Source organism: Ictalurus punctatus, chromosome 20, assembly GCF_001660625.3.
Source record: "Ictalurus punctatus breed USDA103 chromosome 20, Coco_2.0, whole genome shotgun sequence".
NCBI classification, from domain to species: domain Eukaryota; kingdom Metazoa; phylum Chordata; class Actinopteri; order Siluriformes; family Ictaluridae; genus Ictalurus; species Ictalurus punctatus.
Genome location: NC_030435.2, coordinates 802,727 through 815,226, shown reverse-complemented (window position 1 = coordinate 815,226; position 12,500 = coordinate 802,727). Strand labels below are relative to the sequence as shown.

The 12,500-nt window shown below is 43.0% G+C and overlaps 1 protein-coding gene across 1 annotated transcript; it reads right to left on the bottom strand.

Moving 5' to 3' along the window:
- Nucleotides 1–4,097: 4,097 nt before the first annotated feature.
- shhb (sonic hedgehog signaling molecule b) lies at nt 4,098–12,215 on the bottom strand. Its single transcript, XM_017495077.3, has 3 exons — nt 11,451–12,215; nt 8,181–8,442; nt 4,098–6,312 (listed from the first exon to the last, which is right to left on the bottom strand). The coding sequence occupies exons 1-3, from the start codon at nt 11,757–11,759 to the stop codon at nt 5,627–5,629; spliced, it is 1,257 nt and encodes a 418-aa protein (XP_017350566.1). The 5' UTR covers nt 11,760–12,215; the 3' UTR covers nt 4,098–5,626.
- Nucleotides 12,216–12,500: the final 285 nt, after the last annotated feature.

Sequence of the window (12,500 nt, the reverse complement as noted above, 5' to 3'; positions counted from 1 at the left end):
TCTTCAGAAACATCCTCCAGGTTTCCTTTCTTTACTTTTCCATCTTTTCACACTGAGGATGCCTGAGGGACTCGTACACAGCTACTACAAAAGGTGCAAACATTCACTGATGCTCAAGATAGCAACACGATACATTAAGAGCCGGGGGGTATAAACTTTTGAACAGGATGATCGGTGTAAATTCTTATTATTTTGTTTAAAGATTTTATTTTTCATTTCGTTTAAATGATCTAAATGATGACATTTCAGCAATAAACCCCATCAGAGAAGAGCAGAACAACCTTCAGGGGAGAAAAAAAAGGTATCTACAGCACTGAAGCATTCTGGGATACGACGAACCTTCTGCTACTCGGCATGCGTTTAGTATTGCATATCTATACAATTATACAGTTTATAGATTAACGCTGGAATGACCTTCTGTCAGGACAACGCGGTGGAATATGTGCTCCAGAGGTGTAAAGCAGCCATTTTGTGTGTTTATGAATGAAATGTAATGTGTGTGAGGGTTAAATATAAACCAGAAGAGGCTTAATTAGTGTTAAGGGTGTCGGTTACAGGGTTCACTTGAATAACTTGGCAATAAACCGCTCAAATTTCTCTTTCTAAACACTTTTATAATAAGTGATTATTAATTGGAGTTACTTCAGAAAACGACGTTTGATTCCTGTGAGCTACTTTCAGGCGCCATTTTGCGGAAAACGCAGCTTCCTGTCGCCACCTAGTGGCTGATTTCTGAACAGACGCCAGTAAAAATCAGTACATTAAAATAGTCTATTTTTATGTAATTTAACGAATTATGTAAGTTATGTGTATAAATAAAGGATGGATTCAGCAATACTATAAATATACCAATTACATTTCATTCCTTTAGTAGAAAATCAATCAGAATTATAGATCTATATGATGCTTATATGGTCTCCTAATGCTTGAATTTTCCAAATGATTCAAGTCAGTAGATCAGATTTGTCCGATCTCCTCCTCCAGAGGTCTGGTTGTGGACACGTGATGTTTCAGGAAGCTGTTCATGATAACGCCTGAAGCATTAACAGTTGGCTGATGCTGATGTTTTTTTGTGTGTGTTAAACTAATAGACGATTATTTGGGCTTCTGTGATGATCCGTCTGCTTAGCCATGATCAGGAAAGACTTTTTTAATCGAATGGATGAATCGCTGTCGGCTGTTTGGATTTGGATAGATGCGTTGAGGCATGAACTTGGACGTCATGCTGATTCATGGAGAATCACACAGTGTTTATTAGTTATTTATCACGCCGAGATTGGATTATATAAGGGAAAAAAAAACTTGCAGGTTCACTGCATCTTAAATCTTACACACCTGATTCATCTCTTGTGCTCTGGCTCTTTTGTGTAACGCGCCAGACGTTTCTTTTTGAAATATTTTCCAAGACCCTGATGCCTCACCCTGCGGAATGTCAACATTTACCCAGAGTGGTGCTATTCTAATCCGGCCGAGTGTGGACCGGTGAAGGGATTAGGGCCCAGTTTGTTTTCCTGCAGCCTTGGAATGTTTCCTCAGCAGGGTTTTTTTGTGCTGCAGGTCATCCCTCCATCTTCTCTCTCCTGCTTTTGTGTCCCTCAGCATGTCTGAACCACACAGAGTCAACAGTGCGGCTCAGCTCTAAAGCACAGCGCCGCTGGAATGTCGATCCGTGTTGCAACAGTGTTTAAAGCTCCGTTACTTACGCCGCTCATTAAGCAATTTGAGTTTCACCCTGCGAGCGTGAGGTCGTGTGTGTGTGTGTGTGTGTGTGTGTGTGTGTGTGTGTGTGTGTGTGTGAGGAAAGCTCAGCCCTGTTTACTCCTGCACATCTGCATCACTCAGCGATGGCTTTGTGCTGAAGAACCCGAACTGCTTTACACACACACACACACACACACACACACACACACACACACACACACACACCTCTGATAGCTCTGTGTGCGGCTGAGTATCAACTCCAAAGGAGCAACCGAAGAACCCTTTATTATCCAACCACCCCTTAAATAAAGCTTGTACAACCCTTGAATTGTCCTGGTACACGAACAGAAGACATGGATCATTAAGGGTTCTTAGCCTCCTAAAGGGGTTCTACTTCTGGGGCAGTGGTGGTTTAGCAGTTAAGGCTCGGGGTTACTGATCGGAAGGTCGGGGGTTCAAGCCCCAGCACTGCCAAGCTGCCACTGTTGGGCCCTTGAGCAAGGTCCTTAACCCTCTCTGCTCCAGGGGGCGCTGTATCATGGCCGACCCTGCGCTCTGACCCCAGCTTCCTGACATGCTGGGGTATACGAAGAAAACAATTTCACTGTGTATATGTGACCAGTAAAGACACTTGGTGGCTTTTTCTGATAGGGGAACCCTGTTGTAGGGCATCCTAAAAAGATGCTAGGACCTGAAACTTTTTCTGATTGGATAACAGTCTGTTGCAGGGTTCTACACGGGACCTTTTAAGAGTTCTCTTGGGGAGGGGGCGTTAATGGGTTAATGTTAACAGGGTCTTTGCACGGTCAAGGGTTCTCGGTTTAGAACCATTTCTGATAGGGAGAACTATGTAAGGTTTCCCCAGAGGGGACCTTAGTAACTCTGGATTATCCAGTCAACCCTTAAAGAACCCTTGAGGAACTTTTCCTCCAAAGAGGTACATGTGCGGTGCAAATTTTTAATTATTGCTGATTATTTTCTGTGTAATATCTACAACCTGTCAGGGGTTTAAGGTTCAGCTTCTTTGTACTTTGTACTTTGTACTTTGTACTTTGTACATTCTTATTGGTTCTTCCAGAATTCATTAGATAATTAAGGGTTCTTGGCTTCCAATAAAGGTTCTACTTGGAACCCTTTCTGACAGGGAAACTCACGTTTTTGTGCCGTTCAGGTTACTCGACCTTCAGTTACACTGAATGTTAATGTCTTAAACCTTATTCCATCACCTGTACACCTGTACATGACCCGGGCGGAGCGGTAGCTCAGAGTTTTGTGGGGTTTTTTTTGCTGTAAAAGACATGAAGGTTGGTTGTAAGTTTAAATCCCGCTGATAACAACCTTTAACCTTTAACCCTCAGCTACAGAGGTCACATCTAAACGCTAGTTGGAATCGCTCACATTTAGCATGTTACTGTTCATCTCTGAAATTGTTTTTATTGTGTTAATGGTGTGTTGAAGGTCTTATTGACAGAAACACCAAAAGATTGAGAAGTTTTAGAAGGAAGTTTTCAGTAGAAATTATTTGTATGAACAGTATTTACAAATTAAATATACTATAGATAGATAGAGAGCGAGAGAGAGAGAGAGAGAGAGTTTATTGTAGTTACATTACGAGCCACCAGATGTCGCAATTTTCCACAATCACATTAAATAACTTTATTCGTGGTGAGGAAAGTAATCCATCGTTGTGGATTAATTTATGACGCACAAAAAGCAATTTATTGAAAACTCAGCAATTATAGCTCGGAAAGTTCAAATCCCTGGAGTTTAAATAGCTCTGGATTAAATTGTGATCGTGAATCGTGAAAAAAAGTGAATAAGTTAATGATTGAGTGTAATTCATTCTAATTAATGCAAAGCCTGTCAATAATAATAATAATAATAATAATAATAATAATAATAATAATAATTTTAAAGCTTTGACTGTACTAAAGCTAGCTAGTGTTACACCAAGAGATAAATATACATAGCTAGCTACCTAGATATTCCATACTGTAAGGTATTAAACAGATCAAATCTTGTAGCTAATCATTAACGTTTCCTACAGAATCTTGCTAGTTATCTAGCTGAGATTTGACTGTGGTTTGAATGGGGACGTTGAGGGTAGAACCTGGGGTTAGTAACAGCGTGGTAACACCACCGGACCATGTCACGCGGTAGTTCATATTGTGTTCAGTTTGTTTAGCAGCTCATCAGCAGTTTGCTGAAGGAGAAGAAGAGGAGCACAGCCGAAACACTTTGCCCAGGAGCTATTTTATGTGGTACAAGCCCCACCCCTTTTGTGTAGTGGTGCATGATGGAACAGGTAAGTGCAAATATATATATATATATATATATATATATATATATGCGCCGCATATATTTAATAAATTCATCCCATCATCTGCTCATTTAGGTTTTTTTTTTTTTTTTTTCACTGCGCTCCTCAGTTACTAACGTAAAAACTAGATCCATTTAATTCATTCCGAAACATCAGACACCGCGTCCTCATTAGCATAGTTTATTTTTACATCTTTGTACACATGAAATGAAAAAAGAAAATCAGTTACTGGTGTAAATATGCAATTAAAAATAAAACAATTACACACTTTATCTTTAAATACAGCGAACACTTTTTTTTATATATATATATCTCACTATTTCAAATAACGAAATGTGATTCTGTAAATAGTTTAGATCCGTCACAAAAATCTAATATACAAATCTGTGTAGAAAAATATAATTTATGAGCGTCGTGTCTTTTTACTATCCGGTAAAATAGAGCAGTCAGTCAGCGTTCGGAGCGATTTAACGTCTCCTCAACCTCGCGTCATCGTTACGCTTCCGAATGATCCAAAAACAAATAAATTATTTAACGAAACACGTTTTCGGGATTCTCGAGTCACTAAAGAAGTGATCCAAAGAGAAAAATTCAATCAACACTAATTCTTTGGACGCGTTTCCTCACGTGTCCTTAATTTTGCTTCGTTCTGTTAGGCTAATTTCGCTAACAAGTAATGGACGTTTATGCGTACCGATTAAATAAACACTAATACACACCGGTGATTCATGTAAAAAAACAAAAAAAACAAACAAAAAACCCCCCACAGTTTGAGATAAATGCGTGGTGGTGATTGAGTCTGCAGTTGGATTGATTCTAACTGGTGTTCATAAGCGTCCATTAGCCTTGTTAGCATGTGTAACATTATCTTGTAATTGACTACATGTGAGGTAAATGTGAAAAATTGTGATTTATTTTCCCTCCAAAACCATTTCTTTTAGTTAATGCCACGGAGTAGAACATTTCAGTCCATAACGCTAATGCTAACGCTAATGCTAACACTGAATAAAGCCACAGTCACACTAGAAGTTTGAGGAATAGGCATGGCATGGAGAAGGTCTCCATTTTGGAGCAGTTTAGCCGTGACTCAGCATTTAAAAATTCAAGAACGAGAATTTAGGTTTTGCTAACTTCAGTCCGGTGAATCCGGTTCGGCTAATTTCGTCGTACGTAAAAACACAAAATGTTGTACGTTGATAGTTTGTTGGGAATCTGTGCTGTTTGTCCATCTGCTGTAGCTGGCTGCTAGCAAGTCGCCTGATTCGTTAGGAATAAAAAAATGAAAAACAGAAATCGGGGGAAATTTATGTAAAATACGATGCCTGATTAAAATTAGCACATCCTATCTATTCGCGCTGAAAATATGAAGGACCGCCCCTTCAGACATAAACGCAGCCTGTTCTGCTTCTGCAAATTTGAAAGCCAGAGAACTTTATTAACAAAAATCTGTGACAGGATTTGACAAGCTAGCACGACTGGGCCTTAAAAGTGAACAGCCGCCGATTTATCCCAAGCACACCATGCTAACTTGTGTCTATTAGGTTTCATTCATAGTTAGGAGCGTTTGCATTTTGGACTAAAACGTTCCTGTAAGTTGTACGAGTCTCAGCTCGAGCTTGAAATCCCGAGTGGGTGGAAAGAGTCTCGGTCCAGCAACCATGTTCCGACGTGCAGCAGCATCTTGGGATACCAGTGAATCCCGTCCTGCTGCGAAGTAAGGTTTGAATCCGGTACGATCCAGCGCCACCACGAGGTCGCCGTGAGCGTGTGACTCAGGCGGAGCGGAGCAAAAGCCCAGTGTGCCCAGCGGTGCTCCTCTACGGCGGCGTAGCATGATGCTAGCATGCCGTCCACCACGATGGTCCCGTGTGCAGTGAGCGGTGCGTACGAGCCCCTGTCCTCCACCGAATAAACACGCTCTACACGTGCACTCCTCAGGCGTCCCCGTCCTTCCCACACAAACACCTCCTGTCCTGCTTTCACACCGCTCGCAAACTTCGCCGCCATCCCCGAGGCAGCCGAGTCATCCCGGACGAAGACCAGGTGCGCCGCCGTGAGCCTCGGCGTCACGTTAGGCTCCGACGTCTCAAGTACGATGAACGTCCGGTGTGTGTTCACGTCTCGGTCCAGGAAGGCGATGAAGTCGCTGTACACGACGTTTCCCAGCTCATCTGCTGCGAGAACTTTATCACCTTCCTTCAGATCCTCCACCTGCTTCGTGCTTCCGTCCGAGAGGTAAACCAGCGCGGATCCAGGAAAGCAGCCGCCGGATTTAGCAGCGACGGAATTTTCTGGTGTGAAAGAAAAAGAAATGAAATAAACAAGTTCGAGCGTGAGATGCTGCTGTTGTGCGCAAAGTTTCAACTGGTTTACTGTTTCAAACCTTTCCAATGTAAATAACGTGGTGTAGATGACAGTAATGTGCGGTTTGAAAAGGAGACGTTTATGGTATGGAAGGAGTCTCCAGTGTTAGGTTTCAGACTCCGGGACAGAAGGGTTTACGCTTCTTTGCTTCTGTCTCTCAGTAACATGACGAGATGTGAATGAAGAGCGACGGGGGAGGGACCGACTGTTTACAGCTGCTATAACGTAAGTGAGAAACGGGAACGAACTGGGTTTGCGGCTGTTCCACAACGTTAAACGTAACTATAACGGATAAAAACTATGACAAACAGCCGCGGTTTCAATCCAGAATTATTCAAAATGGCCACCGTGTCTGTGTGGTAGATTTATAAACATACTTTTGAAACGGACTCGACATGTTTTATTACGAGCAGACAGAAGCTGATTTGGTAACCTGGCGGCGGCGTCCTGCGGCGCTTGGTGACCCGGGTCAGGTGTGTTACAGCAGCACAATGCACAGTTGTGATGTAAATGCGTGTGCTGTTAAACGCAGCCGCTGCTGACGGAGCGCTAATTGAAAAGCAGGAGGCGTATTGTCATTCTAATCGAGTCTGCAGGCTGCTCCGGCACCATCCCAGCTCGTTTATTTAGGTGTTTATGTTTCAGAAGTCTTGTGTGACTGTTTGCTCAGGTGCGCACACACACACACACACACACACACACACACACACACACACACACACACACACACACTGAGTGCAATACACAGCTCAGAGCAAACACGCCTCACGCCAGGCATTTGTATTGTAATCGCCTAGCAGATGTGTGTTGATTGACACACACCAGAAATCTGTGCCTTAATCCCCGATTCTTCCTCTGAATGCATGAGCAGGAATGAAGCCAATCGCTCAAGCTGCCAAGCGAACAGTGAGGAATAAACACCACCAAAAAACCCCCCAAAAAACGTTTTCGTTCCCACAAAAACGGTGTAAAAAGTCTTAAATCTGCTTTCCTTAAATTTCCGCATCATACAGAATACTGTTCACCGTCATTTTCCTTTTTTCTTTCCTTTTCATTTTTTTATTTAATGTTTCAATTTCATTTTTTTCCCCTTTCTATTGCTTTTCTTTCCTCCCCCCAACCCCCCTTCATATCGGCTTTAAAAACCTTCAAAAGCTTCATATATTCCTAACAGAATCCTTCTCGTCCTCCGGAGAGTGGACAGGTGGAGATGGGTTTTTTTTTTGTAATTATTATTTATTAAATAAATAAATAAATAAACACATTATTTAATTGAAAATAAAAAGGAATGGTGCTACCAGACACCCCTGCCTCCCCAAATGCACGCAGTCGGACTAAGACGAGTCTGATGTCTGATGTTTTGTCTCGGGAGTAACGGCTGTCTTGTCGCTTGAACGAAAACGTTCTTCAGATCTGTGCGTTAAACCGGGCGCAGGTCTTCGGTGATGTGGTTTAGGAGACATAAACATCAGCTAAACTTCACTGCGCAGCTGATCGTTATGAGGGCGGCCATCTTGGATGATATTGTACTAACATTTTCGAACACTATTTTGATTATTTCAGGTTTTATTTTCTTAACAATGCGGTACGATTAGAGATTTTGAGTGTGATGGACTTTTCTGTCTTCAAGCTCGAATTTACGCAAAGTTTTTATTATTGTTCTGAAAATTCTAATACAAAGGGCGTGAAAGTGGGAGGTGAGGAAATGACAGCGCCCCCTGCAGGCACAGCTAATTAAATTACGATCGTCATGCAATAAATTGTGGTCAAGTCATGAGTTTGAGTTCTCGCTCACCTGCTTTGACGGAGCAGTGTATGTGTGCTTTGGATTCGTAATACACCCAGTCGAATCCGGCCTCCACGGCGAGTCTCGACAGCATCCCGTACTTGCTCTTGTCTCTGTCTGAGGTCGTGATGTCCACCGCTCGGCCCTCGTAGTGTAAAGACTCTTCGAAATGGTTGCCGTCTTCGTCCCACGCCTCGGTCACGCGCAGCTTCACCCCGGGCCACTGGTTCATCACCGAGATGGCCAGCGAGTTCAGTTTGTCTTTACATCGCTGTGAGAGACAGAGACGGAGACGGCGTGTCAACTCGGGCTGCTGTGATTACACCCTGAGCAGAAGGTTATTGATCCGCTCTCGTCTGAGCTCACAATCGGTCGTTTCAGCTTGATTAATGCGGTATGAAAAGAGAGCCGGTTAAAAACAGCACTGGTGAAGTTCCCACTAAAAGTCTTAGTAAAATTAGGATCTGTTCTGCAGCTAATTAGCGACGCGAGTTCACCGTCCGGCCCACGGTCTCCCACATGTCCCGTTTTAAATAGACACCCTAATTTAAAATAGTTTTAAATTACACCCTGACCCCGGGGTTTTACTGGGGTAAAGTGTGCCGTTGGTTGTGTGCCACATATGGAGCGTCTGATCAATAACTGAGGGGAAGTTAAATGGAGCTGAAAAAAAAAATCCAATCTTGATTTAAGCTAAATCTCAAAATGGCAGCCAACTGGATCTTTTCCACACCGCATGACTGTAAAAACGATCAATTAATACCTAATATGTATGGATTACGGCGCAGGAACACAAACGCCTCTCTTCTGGACACTTCCTGGAGCAGAAACACACTGAATTTTGTACCCTATAAAGTGCACTTGTATAAGGGTATAAGCGGACAAACGTCTGCTTGAGGCAGTGTTCAATACCCCGAGACGTTCACTAATAAATCAGATGGGAAACAAAATTGCAAAGGGTTCATCGTTGGACCTATTAAGTACACATATCACATGACAGAGTGGAAACGTACACTACGAAGTGCACTCGTCTAAGGGCAATATCCCAAATGCCTCCCTGTGAGACGACACCACAGTGTACAGAGTGTAGAAACCAGCGTGTCGTCAAGTGCACTTAAAACACACCGAACGCCACACATCCCCGATATCAGCTAAAACAGGATCGGGAATTGGAAAGTGGCTCACTACTGAACTAGATCATATAAACAGTAATAACCCTTATTTTATACCCTGTGTAGTGCACTAGTTATAGTGGGTGACATTCCAAATAGCAGCCTGTGTGAGCTGCAGTGCACTTATATAGAGGGCAGGAGGTCAAATCTCCATTGGCTTCCCATACAGCCCATAACATGCAAATTTTGAAACTGTACTTCAGACCATGTGACGTTCAGTGCCCAATGAGGCGCATTCCGAACGGCTCAAAACTACAGCTGAGATTTATTACTACTAAAATGATTCTATTATATAGTAATAAACTCTATTATTACCAAAATCATAACGTATACCCCAGGAAGTCGGAGTGGAACACAATTTCTCTATCTGTATTTGATCAGTGCTCCGGATACCGGTCCGAGCCGGATTTCAGAGTGGTTTTGTGTTTTTATCGCAAAATCGTGAAATCCCGGAGGGACTGATGTATGCAAAGCTGAAATGGGCGTGGCCTAAACTGGGCGTTTCTTTCTTTCTTTCGTTCTTTCTTTCTTTTCTTTTCTCGTGTTGTATAAATCCTGCGTTTCCTCAGAATCCCGCACAGACCTGTTCTTTTCGTCTGCAGTATTTTCTGAGGAATTTATTTGGTTCTGTTTCCCAAAATATCAAACTCAGTAGCCGAATTTAAAGCTCCGTGACCCTGACCAGGCAGATGCTGAGGATGAATGAACGGACTTTCTGTCCTGCGAGCTTCATACCTGGCTGCTGATATTATAATCTTACTATTGTCTCATTACTGCTGTACGGTTCTACGACTGGTCCATAATTCATCAGAAACATTTCCTGTGTTTATTTAAGCCTTTGTGTTGGCGAGGTTTGCGTTGAGCTCGGTGATAAACGGAACACACACACACACACACTCTCAGTGTCGTGAGCCATGCTTTACGGAAAACTCTGCAGTGTAAGCACAGTCACTTCTTCACAAGAAGACAGGAATTCGTCACTCCTGATGCAAACTCCGTTACGCAATAACCTTTAACCGTGCTGTGTCTCGAGCGCAGGTTGTTCCGATGGATGTGTCCTCGTTACCCGAACACACCTGAATATGGACGTTTTAATGATAATAATAATAATAATAATAATTGTGTCTATCTGAAAGCGCAGCAGGGGTTCTATAACATGGGCATAAAATACCGTGCGTTTAATATCTTCTTACGGACGTGTGTTCTGAGGATTGCAGCTCAGGTCCATTTCTTACCAAGTAATTAACTATTCTTTTCTTTATTATTATTATTATTATTATTATTATTATTATTATTATTATTATTATTCTTTATTATTTCTTTATTATCCATCATGTTTATTCATTTAGTGGAGCCATTAGAGATTTTTTTTATTCCTGAACTTTCCACAAACAAACAGACTGCATGCAGTGCCACTGTGCTTCGTGCAGATCTGAGATGTTTAGACCAAACTTCCCGCAAATTCTTCCTCCTTGTTCTTTTTAGTTCACATTAAACCAGAGGGAAAGCTGGCGTTGTTTGAGGTTTGGATTATTGATTGATTGGTGTATCTACCTCCTGCCTTTCTAACTCCCAAGGTCAGTTTACAAAGTATATAAAACAAAGTAACATCAACAAACAAACAAACAAACAAACAAATACACACATACATAAATAAATGAGTAGAAGAGAACTTTTTTGTTTGTTTGTTTGTTTGAAAGAAGAGTTTGTGGCAGCGAATTCCACAGTTAGGAAAATGTTGATCAAAACAAATATGGAATAAATAAAAAGTATTAAATGTTTTTAAAATATCACATATAGGAGACACATGTATAACTGGTAGTTTTATTTATTCATTTTAAACTCATTCAGTTAAACACTAGATCATCATCATCATCATCATCATCATCATCATCATCATCATCATTCTTTGGGCTGTACATCACAGTGCGCACTTTAAACAAAAAAAACAAACATTTTATTTAAAATGATTTCTTTATTTCTGGATCCTCCAGAGTCGGCACGTGCGACTTTCCATCCCGGACCCCAAAAAAGGCACTTTATAAAATCCAAGCTAAATAATACAGAAAACCCCCAACCTCCCCCCACCAAGCCCCCCCCCCCGTACCTGGGTCATGAGTCGGTCTGCGTTGGTGTTCTCCTCGTCCTTGAAGATGATGTCGGGGTTGTAGTTGGGTGTGAGCTCCTTGAAGCGCTCCGAGTTGCGCGTAATTTTGCCCTCGTACTTTCCGCTCGCGCCCAGCGTCTTCTCCGCCACGTTGGGGATGAACTGCTTGTAGGCGAGCGGAGTCAGCCTCTTCGGGTACCTGCGCTTGCCGTAGCCCCGGCCCGGACCGCAGGCGCGCGCGCAACCGGCCAGAAGCACGCACACGGACGAGACGAGCGCCAGCTTCCGGAGCAGCAGCGTCAGGTCCATGTCTGCCTCCTGTGCGTGTGTGAGCTTCAGATCATTCACCGATGCCACGACACCTGCACTGCTGCCTCCAGCTTCTCTTTCTTTCTTTTCTTTTTTTTGTCACGCCTGCTCTCCGGTGTGTGTGTATGCGCGCGTGTCCGTGTCCGTATCCCCGCGTGCGCCCTCGCAGAGCAGAGCAGGTGCAGGAAGAGGCTCTCGCTCTCACCGGCTCTGTGCGCTGGAGTGTGTTGGGGATGCTGGAGGAGAGGGTGTGTGTGTGTGTGTGTGTGAGCGCAGTGAGAGCTCATTGGCTGAAAACACTCCACACACTCCGACCTGTAACTCTACTGTAATAGTGTGAGATCATCACAGAGGTGCAGGTGAGTCACATCCACACTGCTCAGATCCTCAAATCCTCTTTACCCTCAGAGTCTCAGGGGGAAAACAAACAAACAAACAAACAAACAAACAAACAAACAAACAAACAAACCAACAAACCAACCGAGTGTCGGGTCACATTACGCCCAGCCCAGTGTCCAGCGGGTCAGACCAGAACCATCAGTCACATCAACACCTCCTCCTCCTGTACACCTGCTCAACTGAACACGCCTCACCTTCTAAACACATGAACAGAGCTGTGCATAAGTATTCACCCCCATCAACTTTTCTACATTTTCCAGTCCTCCAGCCTGAAAATGGTTCTACACAAAGCCGTCGTAAAGAACTGGGAGGTTTTTACTTTACAGAAGTTGAGACTGTACA